Source organism: Salminus brasiliensis, chromosome 3, assembly GCF_030463535.1.
Source record: "Salminus brasiliensis chromosome 3, fSalBra1.hap2, whole genome shotgun sequence".
Lineage (NCBI taxonomy): Eukaryota > Metazoa > Chordata > Actinopteri > Characiformes > Bryconidae > Salminus > Salminus brasiliensis.
Window position 1 is genome coordinate 42,872,171 of NC_132880.1, and position 19,289 is coordinate 42,891,459.

At 38.6% G+C, this 19,289-nt stretch overlaps 2 protein-coding genes across 2 annotated transcripts; both read left to right on the forward strand.

The window, feature by feature from the left end:
* The first annotated feature begins 373 nt into the window (after window positions 1–373).
* Window positions 374–4,754, forward strand: vps28 (VPS28 subunit of ESCRT-I). The gene is made up of 10 exons (XM_072674892.1): window positions 374–507; window positions 1,573–1,643; window positions 1,746–1,774; window positions 1,891–1,928; window positions 2,063–2,152; window positions 2,230–2,335; window positions 2,578–2,679; window positions 3,032–3,085; window positions 3,173–3,264; window positions 3,912–4,754. The coding sequence occupies exons 2-10, from the start codon at window positions 1,604–1,606 to the stop codon at window positions 4,030–4,032; spliced, it is 672 nt and encodes a 223-aa protein (XP_072530993.1). The 5' UTR covers window positions 374–507; window positions 1,573–1,603; the 3' UTR covers window positions 4,033–4,754.
* A 1,488-nt stretch (window positions 4,755–6,242) lies between these two features.
* Window positions 6,243–17,998, forward strand: mapk15 (mitogen-activated protein kinase 15). The gene is made up of 14 exons (XM_072674893.1): window positions 6,243–6,715; window positions 9,965–10,063; window positions 10,156–10,185; window positions 10,606–10,696; window positions 11,906–12,036; window positions 12,135–12,298; window positions 12,403–12,542; window positions 12,872–12,929; window positions 13,216–13,353; window positions 13,577–13,682; window positions 13,873–14,206; window positions 14,738–14,871; window positions 15,372–15,524; window positions 17,545–17,998. Exons 1-14 carry the CDS (start codon window positions 6,647–6,649, stop codon window positions 17,734–17,736), a joined length of 1,839 nt encoding a protein of 612 aa, XP_072530994.1. The 5' UTR covers window positions 6,243–6,646; the 3' UTR covers window positions 17,737–17,998.
* Window positions 17,999–19,289: the final 1,291 nt, after the last annotated feature.

Genomic DNA, 19,289 nt, shown 5'->3' on the forward strand with positions numbered 1-19,289 from the left:
TTTAGTGTCATTTAAGTGTGTATTTTGTTACTTGTCATACGTGTTGCTCTCACCAAGACAAATTCCTTGTATGTGTCACATACTTGGTGAAATAAAGAGATTCTGATTTATAAAAATGCTGAAATTTCCCTTAAATTTAAAGTTTCCTCTGAGAGATAATCCAACTCATCTTTGTAGAGGCCTTTCACTGACGGCTGGTGTGAAGGAGCTGCTGAATACTACCCTGCCTTCCTACCTTTCCTTAAGAAACTGAGTGTAAATTCAGTAAAGGTGTAAATGATGAAAGGTAGACATGGCAACCCGAGCGCTCGCCCCTCCCCCCCTCCCTCCCTCCCTACGTGACTCACTGTGACGACACAACCTGCGACGACCACTGACGTAAACACGGCTGGGCCGAGGAGCTCCGGGTTTGCGCGTCTCTCCGCTTTTCTCTCAGTTAATCTCATCTTTAATGCTCTGACACGGGGATTAAATCGCTCTCCTGTTGTTTTAGGCGTCCAAACATTTGTAAGTAACCGAATTAAAGTTATGAGCTGGTTGTTAAGCTGCGTTAAACGTCGAGAGGCTAAACTCACGGGCTAATTGCTAAGCTATGTTGGTGCCTTTCGTCGCGTTCAGTTTGAACTTAGTGCTGGTCTTCTCAGCTGGGACTAGACTAAGCCTAAAACGTTACGAAAGACTCAGAGTAAGTTTAGTTGGCCTGGTTTTGTCGTCGTCAGCTCAGCCCGGCTATTTCCGTAATCCAGGAGCCGTGAGCGCCCACAGCCTTGTGGGAAGGGTCTAATGTAGCTGGCTGTGTGCTGATGTCATGTCATCCACACATTATTCATAAACTTTATTATTAGTATTAGTTACTATTAATTATTATTAAGCAAGGGGCCACATAATTGTTTGCACTAAATGCTTATAGGAGGCCTTTATAGGCAGGTAGCAGATAGGTACCAGTGGTCACAATACACTGTAAACATGGTCATTTTATTTATATGTTCTTTAAATATCACTGCAAAAAATGTCTAAGCTATTAGAAGCTATTATAAGTTACTGTGGATGATTTCTATTCTATTGGTCCATCATCAGCATTAACATCTGGCACAGTGTACAGCAAGTACAGCTGACAGATGTTCTGCAGTGTCAGAAGGTTTCTGTGGGACAGGGGTGGGACATATCCTTTATTTAAGATTCCAGGGTTAGTTTTTGGGATTTCTGCAGTTCAGTCCTTTTCTGATCTGTTTTGAAACCCCTATAAAGGGGGGTTCAGTTGCAGGGTCCAGCATTGTCCGGTGACTTCTACTCTCTAACCTTCAAGGCACTCATCAGCTTAGTTGAATCAGATGTTTTGGCACTGAAAAAAGTAAAGCAAAGTGTGCTGAACTAAGCCCCCTTAAGACTGCAAGTGGACCCCTCTGTCTTTTTAGATGGACGCTAGTTAATTAACACAACGGCAGTATAAACAGCTACAGGTTTCAGGATCAATGTCATCTGGTTTTCTTATTAATGTATTATAGAAGTGTGTGGTGTTTTGGTGTTTTGGTGTTTTTCCTTTGACTGACTTCTCGTTGTCTCTATGTGTAGATTTACTTGGGGTGAACTTGGGGTTCTTACGATGTTCCACGGTATACCAGCGTCAGGAGGCATGGGAGGAGGTAAGTGGACAGGCCAGAGAGATTTCAGAGATGTCAAAGTGTATGTTAGCCAGTTTACTGTGCTCTGACGTTTTCTCTTTTTTTCCTTATTACCACGTCCAGCTCCTGCTAATAAGCCAGAATTATATGAGGTAAGAGTGAATATATAAAGGACACTGATGATATAATCAACACGTTAACTTACGCAAAGTGTTCGCTTGCTTTCTTGTTTTCTTCAATGTGCTCTTGTGTGCTTTTTTTTTTGTAGGAGGTGAAGCTCTATAAAAATGCAAGAGAACGAGAAAAGTAAGCAGCCCGTTTTAAAATCTTGTAGATTATATCATGAAGGTTGTGCTTGGATTCTGTGGGTTAAAGGCTGTTGCCTGTCCACGAATTTCATTTTTAGCTTGTAATTTGTCTTGTGTGGGCTGTTCTGAAAGGTATGACAACATGGCAGAACTGTTTGCTGTGGTAAAGACGCTCCAAGCCTTAGAGAAAGCTTACATCAAGGACTGTGTAACCCCCAATGAGTAAGTAGTAACTAGCATTCTAGACAAATCACATCTAGGTCGGCAAGCCCTTCTAAAGTGGTGTCTCTTTCTTTCAGATACACAGGTGCCTGCTCGAGATTGCTTGTCCAGTATAAGGCGGCTTTCAAGCAGGTCCAGGCGTCGGATGTTGGCTCCATTGATGACTTTTGTAGAAAATACAGGGTAGTTATTGGCCATTCAGCACTGATTTTACTGTGCTATTGTGGGAAGGCTTTTTATGTCATATTGAAAGTGTGCATTTCTTTCTTAGTATAACACAGACGTGAGTTGCAATGCAGTTGCTATTGTTTCTCTGTAGAAAAAGAACATCAGATCAGAAGGTTATTTCTAAAATAATATTTAATATTTGTGTAAACTAAGAAACCTCTGACTATTATTCCTTCCTTCCTTCCTTGCTGTTACAGCTCGACTGCCCCCTGGCAATGGAGAGAATCAAGGAAGATCGTCCAATTACTATAAAGGATGACAAAGGCAACCTAAATCGCTGCATTGCGGATATTGTATCTGTAGGTATCTTTTAACTTAATAAGGCTTTGGCTTTTTATCCTGCAGTCAATGGCTTTGCTTGGATGAATGCCATAGAGTGAATGCTGTCCAGCAGTTCCATTAAGTAGATTTTTTTTCTTTTTATTTTATTTGGGAATGTGTGGTCCCTGTTCATTGCCAAAGTGTAATTCATCACAGTGCTGTTTATTACTAGGCGAAGCACCCCACATTTAAGCCCTGGCAAAGTATAACTGACTGCATGAGACAGTGGCAACATGGAGAGATACTATAATACTCTTTCCTGCTTTTACTTGCAAAATACATCTCAATAAAATATTATAATTCTGACCCTTTACTTTCTTTCCCTTTTAGCTCTTTATCACAGTGATGGACAAACTCAGGCTGGAGATTCGAGCCATGGATGAGGTATTTACAGTTTGGCCGTTTGTTTATGCATTTATACATGTCAGATTATTCAACACAAGTTTAATTATTGCTGTGCATCGATTTCAGATCCAGCCAGACCTTAGAGAGCTGATGGAGACCATGAACAGGATGAGCAACATGCCACCAGACTCCGAGGCCAAGGACAAAGTCAACCTCTGGTGAGGAATGATTATTATTTCTGCATTTTTTAAGCAGTTGATCTGGTTAGTTTTGGTTTCCTATTGCAGTTTAGCAAGTGCACTGAATAACTGAATGATGTCACATTCTTAACTATGTGGGCTGCATCTTCTTATACTTGACATTGATTGGTTTGTAGAAGGGGCTTGCATCTGATGTCAGTTTATTGTCAATTTGGCGGGTTGTTCCTTCTGGAAAAATGAATGAACAGATTTATTTGGTTCCACTATACTGGCATTACTACCACCAGCATAAACTTTAGTTCAGACCTTGACTCTAATCTCCATATGCTCCTGCATATGCTTTACGTTTTTTTTTTACAGATGACTTTTTCTGTAATAGGATTTCACGCTGCAAATGAAACATACCATAGTTCATTTGGTTTTGAACCAATATCATCTCTTTATATCAGATCACATTTTGGTCCTTCGGTCTGGACTGTGGTCCAGGGCACCTTTTACACCTGCTATTTTGGTTCTGACCAAACGAGCTGTAACTTTACAGCTTTACTTAATACACATGTATGTTACAGCATATCTGTCTATCTAATTCCAGCCTAAAGAAATTGAGTTGAGACAAACCTTCTTTTCTTTACGCTTTTCATTCCTCTGGCTGTTCCCACCTCTAGGTTGACCACTCTGAGCAGCATGTCTGCCTCTGATGAGCTGGATGACTCTCAGGTTCGTCAGATGCTGTTTGACCTGGAGTCTGCCTACAACGCCTTCAATCGTTTTTTGCACTCCTCCTAAACACTGCTACCATCAGAACTGTTCTTACTCCACTCTGCCCAGCTTTGACCCCCTGTCATCTTTTTCTGATCCCTTTGCCCTCAAGGAGAAGCCTCGTCTTCGATACAGAACTCTTATGTTTGGGAATCTGATGTAGAGACTCTACGATTCAGCGGGGTTTTAGTGTGGAATATCTCTGTCTGTTGACATTGCTGTTGACCTCTAACTTTTGTCACATAGATAGTGTTAACTAACTATAATTTCAGATTTTTTTAATATACTGTGACCCTGCTTAAATCTGGATGTATCTGCTAGAGATAGAAACCTGTGCATTGCTTGTTTAGGCCGTAGAAACAAAACACAGTGGATGGTTGTAATAATTACTAAAGAGATTCGCTTACATTTTTGGATTTGCAGCTATGGGATTTACTCTGATTTTCTTTGAACTAAATTTTAAGGAACACATAAAAATTGGTATGTTATCAATCCTGGTTTTCCTTCCTGTTTTTATACCTTTTAAGTGGGTATTCAATAGATTGTGTATAATTAAATCATTAAGAACATTGTAAACCAGGTGTGAAATTGCTGACTCAGATTTCTTTATAGTGGTGGTGAACAGAACCTGAGCTAAATCCTCTCGTTCCAAAGTTTTGCCTGCGGACTGTTTTGCCTTAACACCCTACATGTACTGTAACAATGTATTTTAGGGCACAATCTTTCCATAAACCTTTTGTTAAACAGTGTCTTTGGCATCATTTACATTTAAATTGACATGTGTTTCAACAATACTCTTATTTCTTTATATTCATTATATTGAATCATGGTCACATTTGGGAGGAAGTAGTGTTAGGAGTCTTACCCTGGGGAAAAAAACACCGTTATTGGTGTAGTGTGGTGGCCTTGCCCGACCAGGGAATCAAACCTTTGGCTACCAGCGAGAGGCTAGTGTCATTACTCACTGCGCTATACCAACCTTTGCATCAGGCAACATATTTATAACCATGCAATAATTTTTGTTGACTTCAATTTTGCATCAAATCATTTAATCAGCCTGTTTACATTGTTAATGGTTTAATTATACTGGAGTTCTTTAAAAGAAATCTGTGGAATTGCCCTTCTAAATGGCCTGCACTGGGACATGAGCTGCCCTTGGAACATTGAACACCAGGCACTCGCTTTGCAAACATTTTGGGAATGTTGCAAAAATGTTCTCAACACATTTACATAAAGCTGAGGTGGAAGGACTTTGTTCTTTTTAAGTATGTTAGGTGATTATCTTCTCTTAGTTATGAAAATCAGTTCACTAGCTAGGTTAAATGTGTAATTGATTACAGGGATCATTTACACTCATTTCTGTGCTCACTGTTCGGGGGAAATCGTTTCACTTTACTGTAGGAGAAGTCATATTTATTAAAGAACCACTGTTGAGAAAAGGGTTTTGAAGTAAAGCATGTAAATCTTTTTTAAATAATAAAAGTCAACAACAACAAAAATCTCAAAAAGTTGTGTTTCTTTTAACCCTTTAATGTAAAAAGTATATTTGGCATGAGTTCTTGAGACTTCTGCAAGAACGGTATATCCAGTAACAGCTGGATAATTTAATAATTATTAGGTAATATGCAATAAATTAAATAAATGATAATTAATTACATAAGAAAATAAAATCTAATACATGTTTTCTGCTGGTTTGGTGGACTAACAATGCACTGCATGTATCCGAAAAATGCATTCAGATGTTTCAGTATAAAATTACTTATAAAAGTAAAATCTTAAAGGCAGCAGTTTTGTGTTGTGTATGTTTTAATTTGGATTAAGCAGGAAATCCCGGATGTAGTAAATATGATGCAAAATAAAAGTCATGTGGAAAATATTGTTTATTTTTTTAATAATTGGTCAGAAGGTCATATTAACACTCCAGTTTAAAAGAATTAAGATTTCTTGATTTTTTAACTGTTTTTTTCTTCGTTTTGGGAATCTTAAATTAGGTACGTTAGCTACATTTATTTTATTTTATTTATTACGGGGTAATTCACAATTTAATTTGATTTCGCTCCTTATTCAGGGGAAATAGGGATACTTGAAAAAACATAAAAAAACATATAAATTGTTAATATAAATATATAAATATATATTTTTAAGTAATAAAAATAAACTAACCCGTCTCGAAGTTGCGGCTCCTTTAAGCAGCGCGTGCTGGCTGGGTCTCCATGGCAACAGTTACAAAACGAAGCGATGCTCGACTTTGCACCGTGCTGCCATTAGCGGAGAGACCGAGGAGCGGGTCGATTCACTGTGGATAACACTGTGAACCAGCAGCTGAATGCCGGTATGAAGCCTGAAGTAATCGTCCAGACGGTCAGCTAATAGCGGAGAGCAGTACTGGCTGACTAATAACTGAATATTAGCAGAGACCGGTTGTAAACGCGGTAGCTAGCTAGCTAACTAGCTAACGGCTACAAGCGTTAGCCAGCTCGTGGAGCCATAACAGGCTTAGGCTGCGTTCACTGCACCCTGCCCTCCTCCTGTCTCTGACTGTTTACGACCACAGGACGCTGTAGCTGATGTTACTGGGGCTCTCTGCCTTACATGTTTAAAACACGGACCATTTCCACAGCTTAAACAGTAGAGGGGAAAGATGAACCTGACGGAGGTGGAAGAGCACATCACCCTAAAGTATGAAATCAAGAGGAGGCTTGGGAAAGGGGTGAGTTCACACCTCGCAGTTGTCTCTCCACAGTGCCCCTCATTTACTCCTCTATTAGGAACAGACAGGGCAATGAGAGTAGTTTGCTCAAAAGTAGTGCTGGCTTTGTTTAGCTGGATTTTATTAAATATTATAACCTTTAAACAAACAATACGTTGTTTTTAAATTATAAACAATATTTATTTTTGCATTTAGGTTACAAATATTGTTTTTATTACATTAATTTACTCAAAGTTCTTATAAACAGAAATGCCAGGCATGCAGTTTGGTCAGAAGTACATAACTCTGCTTAGTCTAACATTAAAATCACGTAACAGATGATTAAATGATAAATGACACCATAAATGACAACAAGAGGTAGTTTATGTTATTAAAGAATTGTTTATTATTGTTATTTATTTATTCACAGTAATTGTTCTGTTGTTACATTAATTTACTCCTTTATTGTAAACCCAAAACCAGGGACACACACACACACATATATATACGTATATATTTACATATATATATGTAAAGGGCTGGGCAAAAAAATACTGTATCATGATATTTAAAGACATTCTTTCAGATACACAATATTTGTCACAAAATATGTAATCACTGACTAAATATAAGAAACAGATTCTTAAAAACTACTATTTAGATACACTCTCATACTGAATACAGTGATTTTAATTTAACATCTGCTGCTCTTCATCTAATTAAACCAGTCTAATTACTCTGTTCGTAATAAAACCTGCAGCTGATCAGTGTTTATTAAGCACTAACAGTCTCCTCCATATGCTTAGAAAAGCATATTGTCTATCACAGTGACAACATTTATCACAGTACAATAAAATATACCTGTTAAATGAAAACCAATATTTATTGTTGATACTTATTTCCTTCTTTATTTAACTGTTGAAGTGTTTTTTGCAGTCAGAAGGTTTACACAGCTCTGATTAGATCTAGTTTTCTCATTAGTTCATAAATACTTGCATAAAATGTTTTAATGAATAGATTAAAAAGCATATTTGTATACTTATATATACTTTATAAGACTTACACTTAGTTATTTAAGGATAAACAATATTTATTATTGCTTTTTATTATTTAAATTAGTATTTATAATAACAATTACTGTTCTATTGCCAGATAATGATTTATGCACCTCTAAATAGATATAATTTTGTCTTTATATCATAAATACTTCCATGAAATTATTTTCCTTTATTAATTTCATACATTAAAAGGCATGTATTTTAAGACCTACAGTATGTTTTTGAAGGATACACAATATTTATTCTTGCTCTTCATTTACAACAAATGCTTACACCTTTTTTAATAAATGCAGGTTTTACAAAACTGTAGTTATAACATTATTTCTAAAAGTTTCATATGTTTGTAATGTTTTAGATTCACCAGATAACATGATCAAAATGACCCATGGGTTTTCATATTACTAGCAGGACTGTTTGAACTAGCTTTAACATGCCAGGTGGCAACCCTGTTGACTACTGTACACATTGATTAGCTTGTGACTGTACCTTGGGGACCAGGAGGGGCCAGAGCTCCTGTTTCATATGGTCCCAGTGCCAAGGATGGAAAGGAGGTGGCGGAAACACTCACTGGCCTAAATACTGTAATTAAATATTAAGCAATTATCAGAAGAATTCATATCCAGCGTTGTAACCGACCCATCTTTGGATCTTTGCCGTTCTGTGAGTTGTCATGTGATTAGGACAGTGTGTTGTGAATATAAACACAGATTTTAAAATGAACACTAACCTGCTGTTGTTCTAAACACAGTTGCCCAGTTGAATAGTAAGAAGAGTTCGTTTCATGGAAGTGACATACAGTGAACCTCAAACACTGTAAAAGCACGGAAAAGAAAATCCAGCAGAACCAAAACAGAGCTGTACAATGAGCTCCCCCAAACGGTTTCAGAACAGAACGTTATATTTACACCACCAAAATATGAGCCCACAACACAACCATATTCACCATTAGTGTTCGGACACAGATGGAAATTGGCCTCCGTCTTTAACCAGTCCGTGCAGTGAACACACACACTAGTGATCAAACACACACACTGACAGTAAGCACACATGTCTGGAGCGGTGGGAAGCCATCGCAGTGGAAAAGAGGGTGAAGGGCCTTGTTCAAGGGCCCAACAGTGGCGGCTTGCCGGGTAGTATATGTCAACAACCCTGTCATCAATAGCCTGGTGTTCTAACTGCTGAGCCACCACCCAGCCAACTAGTGAAACCCTTTGACACCTAAAGCTGCAGTGTGGTAAAACACAGCGCCCACCTCAGTTTTGGGACTTTGGGTCTTTGCCAGGATTGTGAATCAGTAACACTGGAGGGCAGCTCATCACTAACAGACTCTGCTACTTAAAAAAAACAAGTTTCTTCACAAACCAGGCCTTGCTTGTACCAGGGTTCACAGAAGGGAAGCTCAAAAGTGATGTGCGACAAAGCAGAAGCCGGGGAAGCAAGCAGGATTCCGTGCTAGACTAAAAGCTAACCAGCTTTATCAGGATTTCAGCATTATCAGCACCATAACGGCTTAAAAAATAGAGTGTTTTTAAATCAGTGCTGAAAACAAAGTGCCGTAAACCAGCCAATCAGAGCAGAGCTCAGCAGAGTTCACCATAACAGGAAAATCTGTGTTTTATTCTTAAGGCAAAATAACAGGGTTGTAAATAGGCTTGTTAAACAGCATCTAAGTATTTTTTGTTTCTGGTCCGAACCAAAGTCACACATTTAATATTTATACATCAAATTACAACTTAAAATACTTAATAAATGCATTTTGCGGCATCTTTAAAGAAAAATCTATATAGTACTGGAATCCTTTTTCATGCTACAGACATAATTAAGTACTAATAATAAATAAGTACTAATTTTAAAGTTTTTTAAGGAACCATGGATGACAGATTTTCCATCAGAGGAAAAAACACTTTAACCAGGCAAGCATTTAAACACTTACTGGGTTCTTTGAGGTGTCGTGGCTCTATAAAGAATTCTTGCTTTTACTAAAGCACCCTTGAAGAACCTCCTTTTTTAAAAGGTGAAGAATGAGGATCTGAATGGTCTTAAATCTCTGCAAGATATGAAATAGAGAAAAGGGATGATTTCATGTTCTAGTGATTTAAGTATTTGCTCATGAGTTTGAGCTGCTGCTCCTGTAGTAATGAATAAAGGCAGATATCCTGTAGGTAATTGTTTAAACCTAATCGTTTCTGTATCCATGTCTCTTACATGACAGGCGTATGGAATTGTGTGGAAGGCAGTGGACAGAAAGACTGGAGAGACGGTGGCTGTGAAAAAAATATTTGATGCTTTCAGGAATCGGACAGATGCCCAAGTGAGAGAAAGCGACAGTTTACAGTAATTCTGACGTTTCTGTATTTGTATGTGTCCATCATTGACTGTTCATTTTGCTTTGTCTTTACTTAGAGAACGTTCAGAGAAATCATGTTTCTTCAGGTAAGTCTCTAAACACAGCCAGGCTGTAAAACTCAGCACACACACACTGTTTCTGCGTCTGTAGTAGCACTAATAGTTACTTGATATTCTCAGTGTGCCTGCGATATAAATTACAAGCACCAGATGGTTCTCCTTCTCCTGGAAACATTATGGATGCATCCATTTGGTCTCAGCAGGCTTTTATCTTGGGTTTGGTTCATTTGTGAAACTGCACTCTTCACAGTACTCAGTGTATTTATAGTGTGCTTCGCCTCTGTGGTGTTTTTTTACAAATACAACTAACGTGATTCTCCTACAAATATAACACTTCACACTGTCTTGTATAGAATATTAGAAATGCAGTGAAATACCTCACGTTCACGTGTCTTTTCCGTTGAATGTATGAGTCTAATCATGGCTTACTTTGATTCTTTGCTTCAGGAATTCGGAGATCATGCAAATATCATCAAACTGCTGAACGTCATCCGCGCCCAGAACGACAAAGATATTTACTTGGTCTTTGAGTACATGGGTGAGGCTTTATTAGTGTACAGTCTATTAAAAAGATTCTAGTGTCCTCATGTATTGGCTTATTTTTAATCAGCACCTGCTTGTATCTTTCCTTTATAACATGAACGCTATTAGACTTCTCTAAGCTGATGTGAGAGGTACATTTAGATGAACTAGATAAACTGGTAGAACAGGGGTGTCCAATCTTATTCGGCTGCAGGTTTTCTTTCCAGGCAAGCAGAAGCACATGCGATCAGTTGTTTGAGGACTGGCCCTGTGCGGATAGGATTGGACACCCTTGATCTAGAAAATAAGAAAACAGAAAGTCTTAGGAGTTAGTAGCCAGCAGTACATACTGATAAAGCAACTCTGGGATGCTAGTTATGACTATTAATTATGTAATTGTATACTATAATAAATATCAGTGCTTAATTTATTTATAATTTATGTGAAAACAGTTAATGCATACAACATAAAAGCAATTCATAACAGACATTATCAAACTTAATATTTAAAGATAATAAACAAAGCCATAATATGGATGCAGATGGGGTCAGGAAGGGCAGATTGTTGGGAGTTATAGGCTACCTGGTGTTGTCGTGTGCTGTTGGTATAGTGGTATTGAGGTAGTGAGTAAAGTCCTGTGAAATCCCATGATGTGAGCTTGGAGGGGAGTGGGTCTGGGATGCCAGGCTTCACTGTTCTGAGTGTTCTGGAGGTGTGGTGAACTTAATTCATCAAAACACTGATGAAGGGAGGCATACCTGATGACACCTGCGCAGAGCTTGTCATATAGTGGGTGATTAGTGTCTGGGTGAAGGAAAGGTTATGTGTAATCTTAACTGGTAGGTGTAGGATCTTGTGATCTTTTTTATCCTAATGGATGTGTTCCTGATCGACTCTTAAACGGCCTTTTTGTATTATGTTACTTAATAAAGATATAAATATTATAAACTTTTATCAGTAATAAATAATAAACAGATATTACTCACATTACCCACGTCAAGATTTAGTCTCTAATCTTTGGATATAGGACATTTAGGATGTTTTTATAATGTTTTTTTGAACTTTTTAAACTTAATATTTGATTATATACAGCTTTCCATCTAGGCACATTTAAATTGTCTCCATAATTATAAAGATTGTTAGCTCAGTTGAAAGTCTTTGAGAACAACTGAATCAGCTTGATTTTGTTTATTTATTTTGGTTTATTGATTGTTTGTGTCTCCAGATACTGACCTGCATGCAGTAATAAAGAAAGGCAATCTTTTGAAGGACATTCATAAGCGCTATATCATGTACCAGCTTCTTAAAGCCACCAAATACTTACACTCAGGAAATGTTATCCACAGAGACCAGAAGGTATGTCCTTATGCAGCATTTTTTAGTCTCATGCCTCACAAAACAGTCACAAACAGTTGATAAAAGCCTTTCTATGTTTCCTCATCTCTCTCCCACAGCCGTCCAACATACTGCTAGATTCAGACTGCTTTATCAAACTGTGTGACTTCGGCTTGGCACGCTCCCTCTACCAGATGCAAGAAGATGCAGCGAACCCTGCCCTGACGGAATATGTGGCAACGCGGTGGTACCGTGCTCCAGAAATTCTTCTTGGCTCCACAAGGTACCTTTCCATCATTCTGATACTCCTATACAACAATCAGATTTCCATAGTGTTCCCCTTTTTATCACAGTACAAATGACATTGTTGTGCTCTGCGTTGTACAGGTATACAAAAGGGGTGGACATGTGGAGCATTGGCTGCATTCTGGGTGAAATGTTACTTGGCAAACCACTCTTTCCTGGAACCTCTACCATCAACCAAATAGAGAAAATCATGAGTGCCATACCTCACCCAACTTCAGAGGGTGAGCATACAGCTCATTCTCAGGAATGACCCCATTTCCTTACATAATAAATTACACTAAAGGCATGTTCCTCTATTATGTAAAGTGAGTCAGTTACATTTTAGTGATTTTCTTAACTGATGATATTAAGGGGCCAGATTCTGACAGTTGCTTTTATACCGTATCTCAGATATTCTTTTATTAAGTATGTAAAGGGGCTGCTAAAATTCTCCAAACTTTGGATGTAGTTTCTCTCCTAATGGATATTTGCAGATGAATACTGTGTTTGGTAAAGGATATAAGGATGGTCTGATCTCTCTTATTTATATATCCCCCTTTTTTATTTTCAGATGTATTTGCTATCAGGTCAGAGTATGGAGCATCTGTTATCCAGAGAATGCTGCTGAGGTATCTCTTCAACATTAACAATGTATTTTTTGGGGTATTAGCCATTTAAGAACCAGATATGTGTATTACCAAATGCATTTGTATTGCAGTATTACATACTGAATTCTGCATGTCCTTAGGTTCCTTCACTAAGGTTCCTCCTTTTCTAATCTCAGTCGTCATGACTCGACTTCAGCACATGTCTTTGTCGGTTCAGATAACATGAGCATTGTTAAAGTTATTTTGCAAATGTGTGTGTGTGTGTGTGTGTGTGTGTGTGTGTGTGTGTGTGTGTGTGTGTGTCTAGGCCACAGGTTCCGTTAGGTGACTTACTCCAGCCATCAGTGCCACCTGATGCTCTTGATCTGCTACAGCGTCTGCTGGTCTTCAACCCGTATAAAAGGCTGACAGCAGAGCAGGCCCTCCAGCACCCTTATGTGGCCAAGTAAATGGAATCAGTTCAGTTATACACAGTTTCCACAGTGCTTAAAAGCTTGTGGATTTGGCTTAAAGGCACTAAGACGTGTCATTTTGTATCATGGAGATTCTAAAGGTCCATGATTTCATGGTCCAGGAGTCCATGATTTATTCATTTATAAATGTAGTAAAACATGTTCTCTTATTAGATGATAATGAATCTAATGACTTTCCCTGCTTTTCCATTTCAGGTTTCACAACCCAGCCAGAGAACCCAGTCTGGACTATGATGTTATTCTTCCAGTGGATGATGATGTCCAGCTTTCTGTTGCTCAGTACAGAAACAAACTCTATGAGGTGAAGTGGTGAAGTGACCACACAAGCCGAGTGTTTTTATAATCTTCCACAGTCATGTGATATGTGTGCTGTGACAACAAAATGACTGTAGGAGTAGACTTGTGATTTTCTCCCACAATAGGCAACACTTTCTTGGGCCATACCTAGAGAATACAGCAATAACTCTTTGCTTTAATCGTCTTGTGAACAGATGATTCTGGAGAAGAGGGCCACCCACAAAATGGAAAGAAGAGTCCATCTGAAGAAGCAAGCTGAGGAGAAGACTGGGGGAGATAGCGGGGACAACAAACTAGATACAGTCAACGGAAAAGACAAAGAGTGTAGAGATGAAGAAAGAGAAGAGGGGGAAGGGGATGGTGAAAAGAAATCATTCCACACCAAGACAGACCATCCTGGAACTCGACCAGTCGCTGCCAAGTCTGTCCCCACACAAGAGCAATCTCAACCAGCTATTGTGAGAAGCAGCCCAGCTACCAGCCCCAGAATGACCAAGACATCATACAACCCTATTACACATGTGTCCAGTGAGTGGTACTCCTTATCGAAAACAAATACCCACACAAATACTCTTTATAGCGTTTTGTTAAAAAAAAAAAAAAGTCCAACAAAAGCCATTATATACTGAAAAACACTTCAAACCTGGCTTGTGCGCCCCCTAGTGGTTGACAATTCAGTTCTCCACCTATGTTGGTGATGAAATAGAGAGGATCTTTCCTACTATTATGTAGCAGTAGGTCCCTCTGGTTGCCATGGTGCCATTATGAAGCAAATACATTATTAATTGGCTGATTTCTAACGTGCATGATCCCCCACCTATGCTATGTTATCGACCCCCTAACATGAATTTTTCAAATGTGGAGGGTTACTGTATAAAGTAGGTCATTTCTGTAGTAAACAATTTTCACTTATTACACACATTCATACACACACCTTCACTCACAAACACAGTTTTTCAGTTTTAGAATTGGTGTCTCAGTAGCCTCTTAGTATACCTCAATTGCTGCTTTGATGCAGTGCACAGATACTTATCTTCTACAATATCTCTTATTTTTTAGGTGATGTGGGCAAGCCGTCCAGTAATCCCTCAACATCCCCTCAACATCCACCTCACCGATTTGGCAGAAAGATGGTGCAGCCACCTCTGAACCATGAGGGCAGTAGCGTCTTTCCTGTAGAGAGCTCAAACAAGGTGAGACCTGAGGTCACTCTACTTTATTTTTTTCTGACCATTATTATTTCTAATAATTAATAATTATAAACTATAATATCTATATATGTGTACTTGCAGTTGATTAATTGGGTGCTATGATATGATAATCAATGCATTACAAACACTTCCAGTGAGCATTCAGGGTGGTAAAAAGGCATTGTTGCATTGTTATGAATTATCCTGAAGATGGTGATTCAAAAGCATTGATTTTGTTGTGTTAGGATAAATTATAATAACTTACACTAAAGTATGTTTTCATTTTTGGTCAAAATAAGATTTTGAAACAAACATCATTGGTCTTGAATAATCAATACGTAAAATTATTTTGATTAAGTTTAAATGAAATTTTATTTGTTTCTAACAGAAACTAAATTGTTGTGAGTTCAGAGATTTACACACTGATTTGGCACATATTGCTGAGCTAGGCCTTGGTGTATCTGATTAGCCTGTGCTCTGTTTGTTCCCTGTTCGTTTATTAGGGTGTAGAGCAGAGTCAGCAGCGTGGTCACTCCGCCCCTGTGGCACGCACCCGCTCACTCTCCCTCACCCTCACACAGCCCCAGAATAACCCTCTGGTTCGGAAGGAGGAGCCCATCTTGTCTCCTGGTCTGTGTGTCACCTCTGCTCGCCTGGTGAGTGGGCCACCTGTGCTGTCTGTATACAAATCTGTGTCTTAATGATCATTGATTAACCAATACACATTATGATTACTAATACAGATAAAATACATGGTTGTAAAATGAATGCATGTCATACTGCACTGTATGTACATGTAATCAGCCATAACATTAGTACTATTTTATTTTATTTAGTATTAGTGAACAGTCAGTTCTTGAAGTTAATGTTGTGGAAGCAGGAAAATGAGCAAGCATATTATTATTTATTTTTTTACCGTTACAAGACATAATTTAATAAATATAGTTATATTGCTTATTGCTTAAAATTTAAAAATTGCACATTTTTAAAACCTCACAATACCCATAATTAGATTTCCTCACATCCTTATAGAGTGTTGTCATGTCACTTGTAGTACGCATCCCAATTCCACCTGCCTAGAGCTGCAATAAATGCTTATTTCTAGAAAACCGCAACAACTGATAAGACAAAAGGGGACTGACATATTGAGACACCGTAACAGCTTGTGTCACATATCAGAAGGAGGTCTTGTTGCCACCTGTTACTAGTGCATATACCCTGGCTTACTGCTTCCCGGTTTGAGTGCATTGTGAGTGTGCATGTGATATATGTATTGGATTAGATGTGAAAACACTGAATCAATTAGACATTGATGGTACACACTCCCAGCTTCAGGAGCCCACTGAAAGTGTACTGCTCTGCTTTTGCATCTGGTATTAATCTCAATAGATTCAAATCTTCGTCTTCACATTTACCCCAGCTAGCCTGTGTGTCTGTAAATATGCACAGGTACTAAAAAAGGTATTGCTTAAATGTTGCTTTTGTAAAAATAACACACACACACACACACACAGTACAGTGCTACCTTACCATGTGTTGCTAATTCTGCTATAAAACTGCTATAAATTTGACAATGATGGAAGTCACGATGACATAAGTAAAGGTGTTACTGTATTTTGTAGGCCCTAATTTGATGGTTTTCTTAAAATGATCAAAACGTTTCCCCTTTCTAAGAAAGAGTGTCTAAATTAAAATAATGGCAGCAGTAAAATGTGTGTTTTTACCACTAATACAAGAATGGTAACTGTAGAAACTGTAGAAACTAGCTTTGAAAATGGTTGGACACACACACACGCACACACACACACACACACACGCGCACACACACACACACACACACACACACACACACACAAGTGAACTCAAGTATTGTTTATTTGCAAGGAACATCATTGATATAAATATGTGTATGTGATTTGATGTGTGTGTGTTTTTTCTGTGTGTGTGTGTGTGTGTGTGTGTGTGTGTGTGTGTGTGTGTGTGTGTGTGTGTGTGTGTGATTGCATTAACTTTCCAGAAAGGCCAGCATTTACAGTTCCTAATCATCACATAGTTTATTTAATCAGTTCTTTATTAGAGTAAAACAGGTGAGGCAATCAGGCAATCCATACAGTGGCTGAGGTGCACAGAGAAGTCAGCAACCAATTTTCATTATATTTATTTACTATAATAAGCTTTATTTGTACTTGTTACCTTAGCTACCTAAGTCGTATAAACCTTGTATCTCCAAAATGGCAACTTACAGGAGAGGAAAAAAACTTTGTTAACGGATTTTGAAACTGGACACAATATAAAGAACAACTGTCCGATTCACATTATGTCTCTATATCGTGTTACGTTATTACATATCTGATGCTGTCCAATGAAAACCATGTATCTCCATTTTTGTCTGTTTTTAGTTTTCTCCATGGTTTGAACCCTGTAGCTGCTTCTGTACACTGTCCCAGTAATTCTGAATGAACAGACCAATAGTTAACAGACGATATACAGTTCTGTACCTGGACAGTTTTGTAACCGGTCTCTCATGCAAAAGAGGATGGCAACCTCATTACTACCTTATAAATAGCAAAGAAACCTGTTTACATGTTAATGAATAACACTTCTGATGAGCTGTAATAAAAAACCCTTATCTCCTAACATACTGCTCCCTCTCTTACTGTCTTTGTGTCTGTGCAGAACCAGCGTTCACCCTCTCAGACACGGGAGGCAAAACCTCCTCCCAGGTTCAGCAAGAAGGTCTTCCAGAGCAACTCCAACGTTTCTGCTGCTGGAGATCCTCGAGCCAAACTGGGCAGCTACTCTCAGGCCTACGGGACCATAAACAAGACCGAGCTAGACAACCTGCTCAAGAACTGCCAGCAGATCTAGAATCTGGTTGGAGAAACACTGACTGAAGACCTGCACCTTTCTAACGGGTCTGCAGGTCTGTTCTGGAATGACGACAGATGTCACTGTGATTTGATAATAAAGCCAGTCTTCTTGGTGGACTTGCTGCTGGATCTCACAGTGAAGATTGATGCTCTTCCACTCTGAGGATTGCACAGATAAATGCTAAAGCTGTGCTGTCAGTCTAATGCAATAAATTAACAGCATTTGTATAAACACACAAATAAAAGTGCATCCAGCCTCTCCTCACCTTAACCCACACCTTCAGTCCTTGACTAAGTCGGCGCATTTCCATCTGTGCACAATTGCTGGACTCCTCCCTGTGCTGCCTTTGAAAGACACTGAGATCCTGGCAACCACTCAGTAGCACTTTACACCTGAGATACCAGATCAACCCCTTATTAACACCATCTCAACCACTTAGCAACACAATAGTAACCACCATATAGTATAACCATAGACACCATGTGAATAACACAGCAACCACTTAGGAACAGTATAGCAACCACCATGGATACCATGCCAACCACCTAACAACCACTTAGCAACACAATACCAATACCTAGAATATGATAGCAACCACCTAAAATAAACCAAGCAACAAGCTAGTAACAGTAGAAACCACCTGGAATAACACAGCAACCACGTAGCAACAGCTTGGAACCTGCTTGGAAGTGGGAGCCACTTTAGCAGTGCAGCTATTCTGCATTTTCTTCAGGAAATGTTCACTTTTCTAATTATTATTATTGTTGTTGTTGCTGTTTATAGCAACTACTTAACAACACCGTAGTAGCCACCTAACAGCACCATCTAACAACCATCTAAAAAAACACGTAGCAACACAATACCAACTACTAAGCTACACCATAACAACCTCCTGAGATAATCATAGCAACCACCTTGCAACACCATAGCAGCCAATGCCTGGCAACCAGCTAGTCAGAGTAGAAACCAGATGGTATAACATAGGACCATGTAGCAACAGCCTAGTATCTGCTTGGAAGTGGGAGCCACCTTGCAATTATTATTATTATTATTATGATGATGATCATTATTATTTTTTTTGTTGTTGTTGTGATAACCATAGCAACCGCCTTGCAATACCATAGAAACCACCTGGCATAACATAGCAACCACCTTGGATACCAGCTAGTCACAGTAGCTGCGATTTCTTCCGGAAACTTCATTTTCTAGTTATTATTATTATTATTATTATTATTATTATTATTTGTGTTGTTGTGATAACCATAGCAACCGCCTTGCAATACCATAGAAACCACCTGGAATAACATAGCAACCACCTTGGATACCAGCTAGTCACAGTAGCTGCGATTTCTTCCGGAAACTTCATTTTCTAGTTATTATTATTATTATTATTATTATTATTATTATTTGTGTTGTTGTGATAACCATAGCAACCGCCTTGCAATACCATAGAAACCACCTGCCATAACATAGCAACCACCTTGGATACCAGCTAGTCACAGTAGCTGCGATTTCTTCCGGAAACTTCATTTTCTAGTTATTATTATTAT

Bases quoted from the DNA above. Each gene is read 5' to 3' on its own strand.
- vps28 (XM_072674892.1), top strand. From the start codon at position 1,604: ATGTTCCACGGTATACCAGCGTCAGGAGGCATGGGAGGAG. The intron at 1,644-1,745 runs GTAAGTGGACAG...TACCACGTCCAG, and splicing joins GTCAGGAGGCATGGGAGGAG to CTCCTGCTAATAAGCCAGAA. The intron at 3,086-3,172 runs GTATTTACAGTT...CATCGATTTCAG, and splicing joins AGATTCGAGCCATGGATGAG to ATCCAGCCAGACCTTAGAGA.
- mapk15 (XM_072674893.1), top strand. From the start codon at position 6,647: ATGAACCTGACGGAGGTGGAAGAGCACATCACCCTAAAGTATGAAATC. The intron at 12,037-12,134 runs GTATGTCCTTAT...TCTCTCCCACAG, and splicing joins TTATCCACAGAGACCAGAAG to CCGTCCAACATACTGCTAGA. The intron at 12,930-13,215 runs GTATCTCTTCAA...GTGTGTGTCTAG, and splicing joins ATCCAGAGAATGCTGCTGAG to GCCACAGGTTCCGTTAGGTG.